We start from the raw sequence: 13,119 nt of genomic DNA, 5'->3' as shown, positions 1-13,119 counted from the left end.
CTATCTAAACTTGAGGCTTCTCATCAGCCCAGCTCTGACTTCCTCAGAACTACATGATGGCATGAGATTCCTATCGATCTTCCTTCCTCATCGCCTTTCTATTAGAACAGTCAGGCTTTCATGGTGGTCTGTGGCTTTCCCACTTATTCTCTCCTGTTTACCATTCACAGGCCTTCTCCACCAGAAATCTCTTGCCTGTGTCATTCTATCACAGCTTCTGCTTTGTGGAGGGTCATCTAACCTACTAGTAAATCTCCCAGACCATGCTGGTGCCTACTTGGACCCATGGAACAGTTTCCCAGTTTCTTGCCTTGACAAGTGTGGTCCTGCTAAAGAAGCTGAGATGAGAGAATGTCCAAACAGCTAGGAAGAACTTAAGCCCCCAAGGAAGCGCTTTCTGTGTGCCAAGTTTCAACAATAACCATGCCAGGACTTCAATGGCATCCACCAGCCCATGGTTGTTTACAAGGAAATCCTGCCCTCTCCTTCTGTAGGCCCCAGGAAAACTGTCTGAGATTTCAATGCAGAAGACAGAACCTCAGCCAAGGCCTTTCTCTTGTGCCCTACAGCTGACCTGGCCACTGACAGACCTTTCCCCTGGTTCTTTCTGTCCCCTGTGAACCAAGGCTGTGATGGACTTTGGTTGTTCCTGAGCAAGCCCTAGGAAATTCTGCCTTTGGGATTGGTTCTTGGCCAGGAGCCAAAGAGGCCCAGTTTCGTCTCCTACCAAAAATACATTCTGTTTCTTTTCAGTCTTGTACTTAATTCAAAAGAGTAACTAAAAATGCAGGGTAAACACATGTGCTATTTTTATTCCCATATCCCATGTGCATACTCTTCTCCTCTTCCAAATGTAGCCTTCAGATCCAGGGCTCACACATCAACCCGCTGTTGCAATGGAAAAAATGAAGATGCTTCCCCTCGATCATATGCGCACTTACTTCAGCCGCCCACCCCTGCTTCCTTTGACCTTCTGTCCTTTGCCTTACTGTCCACTCAGTGGGCTCTTCCACAGTCACAAACACATGGAAAAAGGAGGTTTGGTTTCAATCCAAAGAAATTACTGATGATTTGGAGATAGCACGTGGAGGCCTCAAGTATGACTTAGGCACCAGATGTCAAAATTACTATACCAATTCTAAGACAGCCCTTTATTCTTCAGAATTATCCATCATCTCAAGAGGCCATCCTTTTTAAGAGCCCAGATGGGTTACAAATGACTAATATACAGCAGATACTCAGGAAATCATTCTGAAATGTTTAACAAAGCTTGGGGCATGTGGCTGTGTAAAAATATAAACATGGAAAAATCAATAAAAGGGAAATTATAAGGTGTCTCTTTGTTTATACATTTCCAGTGATGGTGAATGCTGATTGTAAACTTGGTTAGATTAAGAAGTACCTAGAGGGCTGGGAATATGGCCTAGTGGCAAGAGTGCTTGCCTCCTACTCATGAAGCTCTTGGGTTCGATTCCCCAGCACCACATATATGGAAAACGGCCAGAAGGGGCGCCTGTGGCTCAGGTGGCAGAGTGCTAGCCTTGAGCAGGAAGAAGCCAGGGACAAAAAGAAGTACCTAGAAAATGAGTAAAACACATCTCTGGGTATGTCTGTGATAATGTTTCCAGAGATCAAATCCACTGATGAATTCAAAATTGGAATAGATTTTTCGGAGGTGGTGGGACAAGGAAAGTCAAGCCTGCTTAGAGGAAGTCTGTTTCTGGGGGGGAGGGGTGTCCTTGTGGGCTATATCTTATCATGGCCTCTTCCTGTTACTCTTCTATTTTGCTTCCTGTAGGCTGTGATGTAAGCTGACCTTGTACATCCTCCCTGTCAAGGACTGAAACCTCTGAAATCTCAAGCTACAATCAATTCATATTTTTTTCTAAAATTGTTCCCTCAGGTGGTTGGTCACAGCAGTGAAAAAGTCTGAATAACCCAGTGATATTCATTGAAGTAGCCATCTCTGCAAGAAGATCACTTTGAGAGCTGAGGGCATGAACAGAGCCTTGCCACTGGTTGTCCCACAAGGGGAGGCTACCCACCTACAGGAGACCACCAGCTTCTCCTTCCTGGCTTAATGGTGAGGTTTGTGCAGGTTCCGATGTACTGGCACAGAGACCCAGGCTGCTCTTAGTTGAAGGATCTCTTGGGCTAAAAGAATAACTTTCAGTGCCTCTGTATTTTTGTTTGGCATTGCCTTTTAATATGAAATAATCCTGGAGAGACCCTTACCCCTTATAGGGCCTCAATGAAGACTATGTGAAAAGACAAAGACATTTGAGGCACAGTGTAATAAGAAAATAATGCTGTGGTCTTAAAAACAGAAATTAGGACTTAGTGGTTTTTACTTTATTATAGAACCACCTTGTTCCTGGGTAGCTCTATAAGGCAGGTAGGAAATTCTGATAAAGAGTAGAGAACCACCTGTAACAAATGAAAAGAAACAGCAAAGAGATCAGGGAAATATAAACAACAACATTTTTTTATTCTCAATTTTGGTCACTGCTTTTATGCTTCCTTATTTTCCTCACATGTTAAATATATAACAACCAAAACTTCATCAATATACACATAAAGGTAACATGCGCAGCATGTAAGCATGGTAGGTAGTAAGTGAACTAGGCAGCTGCAGGTCTATGCCCAGGCCTCTGAACTTGGCCTTCATGGAAACAGCAACTGTGTTGGAGGCATGCTGGGTTTTGCATTATCCCCAAGCTGTAGCCCCTCCAGGGAAGAGCCAAATCAGCCACACTGGGATAAAGGTGATGAACAGCAACCTAGAACAGCTTCTGCCCATACTAAGGGACCAGGTTGTTGGAGTGTTTTTCTGAGAGCTCACTTTGTTCTTTAGTCTGACAAATGGTCTGGATTCAGTGAGATACCAAGTGAGATATGGACCAAGGGGCCATAAGATGGAATGAGAAAAATCATAAACAGCATCCAGAAAGTTCTGTGGGAGACAACTGTTGCATCTTTGTAACGAATCAGACATGTTAATCAGTTCATTTGTTTCCCCAAAGGGGGAAAATACATATTTTTGGTTTGGATTAAATAGCTAAAACTTTTTGCAAAGGGGAAAACAATGTCATGGGAAAATACAAAATATCTGTAATGTCTACAGCACATAAAATATCTAAGAGTGATAAAATATTAAAGGGAAAAAGGGAATAGCTTTAAAAATTATAGAACACAAAAAAATTATAGAATGCATGTTGGACACGAAGTAGAATTATGAAATGAAGCAGCTGGTCACTGAAGTAGCATTTGATGGATGAACCCTACCATTTCTCTTCAAATTCAGCGTCTCAGAGGGGTAGCTTCAGGTGACTGGGCGTTTTCAACATTATCTTTGCCTTTATCATTCCTCATGCGAATAAACACAACTGCTAAAATTATACCTACAAGAGAAAACCCAGGGTCAAAGAGATGGAATCTTCAAGTGTACTGTCACGGTCACTTATAAACTAATGTCTTGGGAGGAAAAAATGACTCATATTGCTTCATTTTTTTTGTTTGTGGCTCAACAAAGTTGTTCAAGTGAAGGAGGGACCCTCGGTGCTAGCAGTCTTGGATAAGTAAGCTTATCATTCAGTACAGCATCATGTCTCAATAGTATCCAACCTGGGGGTGGTCACCAAGTCTATCAAAAGGAATACAGGATATGTGTTCTGCACTCTGAGAAGAAAGCATTTGAGTTTCTGAACTTCATACACACATAGTGTCAGCTGATCTTCCCTAGAGCCAGCAGTCCAAACAGAATAGCCAGAGACCTCTTAGGACCTGTTCACCTACCCACAGCCTACTTTGAATGTGTCCACAGCAAAGGAACTTTGAATAGACTGCATACGCTTTCTACTGTCTCTGCTTCTTATTAACTCCTACAAAAATAATATTGTGTGTCTTAGGACTGATTGTACTACCCTGTACGGAAAAGGTAGTTAGTTACTGAAAGGAAATTACTTATTAGCAAGTTTCTAGGAAGAATCTTGCCATTAATATAACAGGCTTTAACAAACCACCAGTGGAAAAAAAATCTGTAAAGGAAAGTTATACAACATTTCAGGTATATCAACAACTCCACTGGAAGACCAACTTCTATCCATCCTAACACTGGCAGCTGAGACCATTAACTCTGTGACTTTGACCTCCATGGATGAAAGATCTCTGTTGTCACACCCACCCATCACTATCTGTACTCTGAAGCCCAGTGTCAGATGTATCACAGGGACATAGCAACTGCATTTCCCTCATCACAGAAGCTTGGCATTGAGGCTTGAAATGTAACGGTTGATGCTTTATAGTTTGACTGGGTTAGGACCGTGTGCTAAAAGGCTTGGACTCCAGGTTGGCATTATTTGGGAGAGGCAGGAAGTTTAAGAGATGAGACATGGTTGGAGCTCTTCTGTTCTTTGAGGGAAAGCCCTTAAAAGCCCATTTGTTCCTGGTCCCAAAGTGAGCATCTTTGCTCCGCCATGTGCTCCCTGCTATGAGGTGTTGCCTCTCCACAGGCCCCAAAGCAACAAGCCAATCAGTTATGGATGGAAACCTCTGAAACTGTGATACTAAACATTTTCTCTGTATACCTTGATTATCTCAGGTATTTGTTACAGTTAAGAAAAGCTGATTAACACAAAGCTCTTTGGAATACATCCTATTCTACAACTCAAGTAACCACAATACGTAGTAAAGAGTGGCTCCAAAGCAATGTCTTCCAAGAAAGTTTGAGGTGGTTGACCTGTGATCTGTCCTTGACAGGTTGACAGGCTGACCTGTCCTTGGTTAGTGTCTAAATTGTTGTTTGGGCAGCTACTAGATGAACCTCTAAGATGAGCTCACATTTCTGAGGCCAGGGCCAAAAATCCTTGAATTTGGGAAACCATACTCACCTATGACCAGAAAGGTAGTCAGCAGTATACCGACCGCCATGCCCACCGTGGGTATCCCAGGCTGGTGACCTGCTTGCCGGAAGCAGCTTCCTTCCACACACTTGCAGAAAGTCACTGAAAACAGAAGGATACACTTCCAAGTGAACCGCTAGAGAAGAGAATCCCACATCAAAGACAAGAAAGCCCTTTAAATTTCCCATGGTGACAGCGACTACCCTAAGTGTCCTGTAGCAAAGTTCCTACCTGATAAAGACACAGTGCCCTCCAAGGGCGGCCGACCCCCGTCGTTGATGCGGATGGGGATCTCATAGACTTTCTCCTCAAAATTCGTGTGCTTGGTGGAAAGTCTGGCACTAGTCCCTGTCAGAATGGTGAAAAATGAAAACAGAACTCAGATTCCTGGTTTCACAGGAATAACATTCACTATTGTGTACTAGAGTTGACTGGGAAGGAGTTAAGTTTATCAATGTATTACCTATATCCTCCTGTATATATCTTCTCATCATCAAAAAGAAGGAGGAGGAGGAGGAAGAACAGAAAGAGGTGAGGAGGAGGAACCACAGCAACTTTTAAGTGCTTAACATGATTTCTTGGTAGAAATGAATAGTAAATACAATCAGTTCTCATCATTTTTAGTAGTTGTGGTCTATAAATTACCCTCGAACACTGAATTAGTTAATATTAAATATTTACTTGTTAGGAAAATAGTGGGTTAGGTTCCTGTGAGCCTTCATCACATTTTAATGACTATGTATGCCTTTTTGAGCTTTGTGATATGGTAAGCCCTTCCACCATAGCCTCAAGGGTCCCTTTGAGCCCAGAAGTAGGGAACATGTGGTGGTCACCCTGATTTTCAGGGTATTTCTTTTGTTTTCTTCCTATGTAAAAAATTAAGAGTGCAAAATAATACCAAGTCTCAAATTTCCAAAGAGAGTTTTGATCTTCTTCTCATACTCTCTTCCCAACCATATTTATGCCTAGAATTTTTTTTAAGTCAGGGATAAAATTTTCAGACTTTGAAAACTTTTATAGCTTTAACTTCCATTCCTAGAAGACAGATTAATAGGGACCATATTCATCATTCTACCAAGAACAATAAAAAGAACAAATGTAGGAAACTAAGGTTTTCAAAGCATTAGAGCCAGCCACTAGTGGCTCACACCTATAGTCCCAGATACTCAGGCTACGATATGACCATCAAGGTTCAGAGCCAGCCCTGAAAGACAAATTTGAGAGACTCTTCTCTCCAATTGACCACCAAAAAACTGGAAGTGGAGCTATGGTGCCAGTGGTCGAGGACTAGCCTTGAGTGCCCAGACCCTGACTTCAAGCACAAGTACTGCCACAACAAAACAAAAACAAAAAAGGAACATTGGATATTAAATAGTGAAGGACAATGGTCCTTGTAAAAAGATAAAATGATGTAAGTTTTATAATTGTCCCTAGCTAGAAATAATATCCAGGTTACAAAGCAAGACAGGGAACCTAGGCATGCTCCTGAGTTAAAGCAATGAAACAGTAATAAGAGAGGTCATGGTTACAAGCAGATTGAGGAAGAAAGGGTGAAAACAAGTACAACACACACACACACACACACTGAAGACCTCCAAAGATCCTCAGCTGAGTTCATGTCAGAGTACACACATGAGGGGACAGCCCAAGGCATCAAAAAGAATAATGTAGAAGAATAATTAGAACAACTCTTCGACTTTACAAAGGGGCACCATAGAAACATCATGGTTTGTGGGGTAGATGGACTTGAAGAATTATGTCTCAGCAATTGGGAAAAATTAGTCTTGGAATAAATGCTGCCCTAAGCCTGCCTAATGAAGCTTTAAAACAATATGTGAAAGCACCAAACTATTTCCAAGTAATAGAACTGCATTTCAGAGAAGAACTTGAGAATATTTATGAGTATATAAAAATATTCAGCATCTAAACGCTTGACATGAAAAATTTGCCAGGCAAGTAAGAAAAGAGAAATATAATGGAGAGGAAAACTAATTGATTGAAATATTTCCAAAAATGACATTTAAGACAGAAATAGTGGACAACATTAAAAAAATAGTTATTATAGTCATATTCTCCATGTTCATGGAGAAAGAAGGATTGGGAAGATTAAATACAGATGTGGAAAATGAGAAAGAGACCCAAATTAACTTAGAAAGATTAAAAAGCTTGATATGAAAAATACACTAGATGGATTAAAGAAATCAGGCTGTCATTCAAAGACAATATAATTTCTGCATAGAAAATCTATGGAATCTACTAGGGCTGGGGTCATATCTCAGTGGTAGAAAGAGAGAAGAAAATCTATGGATTCTAAATAGTATAACAGTAAGATGAGCAAGGTTGAGTTGTAGAATATAGGATCAATATCCAAAATCATCAATTATGCTATTATAGTATAGAAATATTTAGAAATATAACTATAAACCTTAAAATATTATATAAAAGAGCATCAAAAATAAGAAATAGGATGTTAAAAGGGGTGACATTGATCAAGATGCATTTTATTCATAAACTGCTCTGTTAAATGGCAACCCCTTTGCACAACCAGTTAAAGATATTTTTTAATAGAAAATAAATAAACAAGAAGAAATAACAAAATTGGAAAATTTTCACCACCTAAAGCCAAGTCTTACCATAGAGCTCTAGTAATAAAGACAATGTAGTGCTGGAATGAACACAAAGTCCAATGAAGTAGAAAGATCAGAAGTAGTTTCCTATACACATTATCACATGGTTTTTACCAATGTTGGCAAGACCATTTGACATGGAAGAAATGAGGGAGAGGATGGGTTGGAGGGGTGAGAATGTTGAAAGGAGTGACACTGATCGAGACTTACCGTATTCATAAATGACTTTGTTGAATGGCAAATCCTTTTTATAACTACTTAACGATAATAATAATAATAACCTAAAATAAAAAGAAAGGAAATAGAAACTATCTCCAGATAACACAGAAAAACCTACATAATTTTAGTACAAAAAGACTTTTAGTATAAGTAGATAGACTTCCTGGAATGAGTATGAAAGTTGTGGTTGAGTTCTAAAAGCCCACAAAGACAATAAAACAGAACACACCATCCATCATCGTTCTCCATGTACATTTGACAACTCACCATTGATTCTGGAAACTTCCCAGTCTCTTTTCAAGCTTTCACTGCCCAAGGCAAATGTAAACTGGGGACCTCGAAATGATTGCTGATCGTCATCAGTGGCCTCGAAAATGAGACTTCCAGGGGCAGAGATGGGATGGCAGAAGAACAAGCCGGTGTACTCTCTGGCTAGGCGAGGTGGGTTGTCATTCACATCTGTAAGCGTCAGGTGGAAGTGTGACATGGAGCTCAAGGAGGACCCACCTACGGCAAGGAGTGATGGAAACAGCATCAGTGCGGTCACGGTCCTTAACAACAAAGAGCATTGCCTTTTAAGAACATACTCAGGCAGTCCAGTCAATTGAGGTGGTGGAAAGAAGAGACCCTTTGTGTCAAAGACCTGGTTTGATTGCTGAATAAAAATGTCTAATGGAGAGCTAGACACCGATGGCTCATGCCTGTAATCCCAGCTACTCAACAGGCTGAGATCTGAGGATCTTGGTTTGAAACCAGCCCAGGCAGGAAAGTCTGTGAGATTCTTATCTCTAATCATTAAAACATGGCAGAGTGCCAGCCTTGAGCCAGAAAGTTAAGGGACAACACCTAAGCTCTGAGTTCAAAACCCAGTATTGGCACACATACACATATACTACACACACACACACACCCCTACCTAGCTGGGTGCTGTCGGCTCACGCCTGTAATACTAGGTATTAAGAAAGCTGAGATCAGAGGATCGTGATTCTAAGCCAGCCCAGGCAGAAAGGAGATTCTTATCTCCAATAAGCTTCTTAGAAAAATCCAGAAATGGTGCTATGGTTCAAGTGATAGAATGCTAACTTTGAGCATAAAGAGGCTGAGGTCCTAAGTTCAAGCCCCAGGACTGGCAAAAAAAAAAAATGTCTAAAGCATAGGAATATTAACAAAGCTGCAGACAGCAATTGTTTACATATATCACACCAAAACAACTCTGATGTATGTGTACAGATGAGAAGACTGAAGCTTAGAGAGGTTGTGTGACTTACCCAAAGTCACACAACTTGAGAGCAATGGAAGGGCTCCAATTTGGGGGTTCTAGCTGTCTGTCACTCACATCTTCTCTCACTCCTTACCACTGCCTTACAAATAAGAATCTAGCTTTCTAAGCTTCATTTATTTGCTGAGAAACATGTGACTTTGTGACTATTTCACTGAGAAATGAAATGTCCTAAGAAATTGTAAACAGCTGCACAAATGTTGTCATACTACAGCGGGAAAAAGCCTCCTCTTGCTGCAGAATCCGTTGATAGCTTGGGACAGTTTACTCCATTTCTCAGTACATAAGACATGGCCAGTCACAGAACCGACCTCATAGTGTGGGGTGAGGAGTAAGTTAATAGGCGAGGTGCATAGCACGGGGCTGTCAGGGCAGTGTAAACACGGACTGCCTTCTCTCTGACATCAAACATGGATTCTGTTTCTACAGTGTCTGACTCCACTCCAGTGCCAGTAAATCCTGTTTCCTGGCTCCTACTTTGATTCCAGTAAGCTCTGTTTTCTTCTCAATTGTCTTCTATATTCCTAAACACTCTTAAACCAGTAGGGGGGGGGGAACATCTCTACGGATGTCCTTGAAGTCATTGTGTCTATTTACATTGTGATTTCAGTGCCAACAACTAGAAGCGAGGCAATGTTTTGGACCCTAGTCTCTATCCAGGCAGCTTCTCTTAGCAGACACCCAGAGTGAAGTGTTGATGCTCACGGTATGACAAAGTCCCAGCCAGAAACCTTTCACTGATTAGCTGGAAGCTTTGAAATCAAGAGTTGCATGTGCACAGCATGGTAGTAGAATGTGCTAAGTTGAGGCAAGTGTCAGGCAACTCCTCCCTCCAGCTGGCCCATCATGCCACACATCCCTGCCCACTTTTCCTTTCTTCATCTTTCACCTACAAGGACCATTTTTATGATTCTTTTTTCTCTGTTCCCCATCCAACCTCCAATTTAGGACTTGACATGCTAATGGAATTATTTTTTAGTCTAAAACTATTTATTGAGTAGTAATTTGTTCCATTCTCGTTTCTTTTTTTAAAAACCAAGAAGATGTGTTTACTAAACATAGAGCCCCCCCACACTGGGTTTAAGAATCACAAAATTCCTACAGTAAATCAGAAAATTCCATTTAGATACAAGAGACTCAATGTTTTCATTATAGTCTCATCCCCGGTTAGTATGGTACTCCTGTGAGTTTATTATCAAAACCAGGAAGGGGTGAACACTGCCCTGTGCTGTTGTACCTACCCCCTCTCATCCTTCTGCTTTAAGCTTGGTCAGGCCTACTGATTTGACTTCACTGGGTTCTTTACACTCCCTCTCATTTCTACGGATGTATCCCCAGATAATCTATATTCCTATCATTTGTTTTGTGTCTCTTTCCTTTTGCTCACCTAATTCAGTGGCCACCACTTGCACTCGGTACACATTTTCCGTTTCCCTGTCCAGCGGGGCGACACTGAAGATCTCACCAGTGACAGCGTCAATTTTAAGCCAACCTCTCGTGTCGCCCCTCAGTGAGTACCTTCATGAAATGGAAAGAGCAGAGGAAGAAAAGAACCCACATTACTTTGCATGAAAAGATAGTTTGTCCATCACCATACAACCTGATCAGCACTATCATTTGTATGCTGTTAACAACACATTGGAAGGATCAGTCACTGTCTCAGTAATTCCTATTTGAGTATCATTGTTCATCAAAGTGAGCACTCATTCATCTTTACAACATGGTGTTGGTGCTTGTCTATTGTCATCAATTCTGTAAGAAATGTTAACTTGCCTGGCAATTGAAGTATTCAAATTTAAGCAGTCTAGGAGCATCTTTTAAAATCTCTCCACACACCACCCTTTCTAACAAAACTTGAACCCCCAGTGGTGAGACATGGGTGAAATGAATGAAGAATCAGTGAATACCAGTTGAGTGTTTCACATCAGGCAGTGGACCACAGGAAGAATTTACCAAATGGGGCTCTTAGGCCAGTATGGAAACAGAGAATTCTATTGAATTGTGGTAAATATCATGGAGAGAAATCTAGAGTAGTATATGGAACCACAGAATGGTGCTGACAGAGATGAGGGGGGAGCTCAAGCAGAAGAGGGTGAAAGGAAAGCTTAATGGGCTTGGGGAGTATCCATGTGTCAGTATTGGGATGCATATGGTTTGAGGATCCAGACATGCAAACAGTGGTCAGCCATGAGCAGCCATGAAATGATATTGAGTGGGAAAGTGACCCGTTATGTCTGTGTTTTCAATGGAGCCCAGCCCTCTTCATCCCCTTGGACAGTGGCCCCAGCACATAGCTAGACCTGCCAAGCCCTGTGTTTTGTACCTTAGGTCCAGACCTTCGGGATCCTTGGCAGTCACATTGCCCACTTTAGTGCCCACAGCCACATCCTCCATGACTTTTTCTTGGAATACATTTTGGGAAAACACAGGTGCTTCATTCACATCTGTCACAATAAGTTTGAAGGAGGTAAAAGAACTGGTGTTGTAAACAACCCCCGACACCAGAGGCTCAGGATTCTCTGCTTGGACCACGATGGTGGAAATAGCTGCTGTTTCGAAATCAAGAGGCTGTGGAGAATTGGAAAGAAGAGGGATTATCTCCATGAAAACAGTCATCCCCTCTACACTCTTAAAACTCTCATGCAGAGCAGCACTTCTTAATGCAGCATCAGCAAAACATACTCCTCAGGATGATAACCGAGCCATAAAAAGTCTTCACTGTGGGGTTTATCAGAGCTTTGAATACTTTAATGTGCATGATGACTCTAGGAGAAGAAACCTAGCCCGAATTCATTGAACCCTGGGACTCCATTCATTTACCCATTAAATACTTACATTCTCAAGATGATGCTTAGACCACAGTTCAGAAATGCTCAGATTACAGAGCTCTCAGCATTATACAGACAATGACTTCTGAGGGGCCCTCAGAATCTGAGCCCCAAAATAAAACACTCTAGAATCATGGAAGATGGGAGAGGTGAGCAGGCACCATTGAAGATGGATGATTGGTTCTCCATCCAGGTTGTGCAAGGTGGGACCAGAAATGAACACCAGGAAACCAGGAATGAAAAGCAGTATGAGGAAGTATTTAACAAGTAGGGCTATCTAAAATGAAAAGAATTGATTCAAAAAATACTTAAGGAGGTGGGAGCATGGCTTGGGTGGAAGAGTGCCAGCCAATGAACACAAATGTCAGATACTGAGTTCAAGGCCTGATCTTGGACCAAAAAAGGAACTACTTAAGTTCCCAGTTCTGGAAGTTTCCAAGTATAGGCCTTAAAACATCTGATAGCTTAAAGAACATGATTATTATGTAAGCAACTGGCTCTGTGGGGTCTTCATAATCCCTCTCAAAGCTGAAGACTTGAGAAATTCTCCAATAAGAGGCCAGCTGAAGAGCAGATGGCCATTGCCACAGGCCTTGCTAACTGCACTCAAGGGCCTCAGGTGTCTGTGACTACCTGGGAAATGAAATCTAAATGTCCTATATATGAGCTCGTGTGCATCTGGGGGATATGAAAATATGTGGCTTTTATCATACTATCACCTATGACCTCATTAAGAGAGGACCAATGCAAAGCCCTAATGTGTATTATGGACCCCTTGCTCTATTGTGTTCATTTTTCTAGTTCTAGAGGACCCAGAATGTCTTGGTCAACTGTCAGGCTTTCATCCTTAGGTCATACCAGGTTTTCAAACACAGACAGGACCATTATCCCTTCATAAAGAGAAAGATGGAGACATGGTTGTATTGGTTCAGCCTTCCTCTCCCTTGGAGCACCACAATTCTGTCCTCTCTGTCCCTGCTTCCCTGACCCCTTCAGACAGGCTGCATGTCCTCTGTAATCTTGCAGCACCTAACCCAGAACTCTAATTGATTTCCCTTTTTCTTCCTGTAGATCCTCACCAACTCTCCTCCCCATGAAGAGAAGTTAGGACAAAAATAGACAGCACCTTAACTTCATCTACTGTCCCATGATGTGGAACAAGGGTACATCTTTCTGTTCTTAGTCTACCTATCAAGAACACAGATCTGTTCCTTGTCAGCTCAGCCCAGCCCAGCCCAGGCTCAGGCAGACTGTGTAGATGCCTA

The 13,119-nt window shown here is 41.7% G+C and overlaps 1 protein-coding gene across 1 annotated transcript in view; it reads right to left on the bottom strand.

The window, feature by feature from the left end:
* Window positions 1-2,469: 2,469 nt before the first annotated feature.
* Cdh17 (cadherin 17) overlaps window positions 2,470-13,119 on the bottom strand; it is a 51,875-nt gene continuing 41,225 nt past the window's right edge. Inside the window, exons 13-18 of the mRNA XM_048358949.1 lie at window positions 11,350-11,594; window positions 10,414-10,544; window positions 8,015-8,254; window positions 5,133-5,249; window positions 4,890-5,003; window positions 2,470-3,401 (exon numbers count right to left, since the gene is read on the bottom strand). Of these exons, the coding sequence (XP_048214906.1) occupies window positions 3,301-3,401; window positions 4,890-5,003; window positions 5,133-5,249; window positions 8,015-8,254; window positions 10,414-10,544; window positions 11,350-11,594 (948 nt within the window). The 3' untranslated portion in view covers window positions 2,470-3,300. The remainder of the gene's footprint in view (window positions 3,402-4,889; window positions 5,004-5,132; window positions 5,250-8,014; window positions 8,255-10,413; window positions 10,545-11,349; window positions 11,595-13,119) is intronic.

Source organism: Perognathus longimembris, chromosome 12 (genome assembly GCF_023159225.1).
Source record: "Perognathus longimembris pacificus isolate PPM17 chromosome 12, ASM2315922v1, whole genome shotgun sequence".
NCBI classification, from domain to species: domain Eukaryota; kingdom Metazoa; phylum Chordata; class Mammalia; order Rodentia; family Heteromyidae; genus Perognathus; species Perognathus longimembris.
The sequence above is the reverse complement of the archived record's forward strand: the minus strand, read 5'-3'. Positions and strand labels throughout refer to the sequence as shown.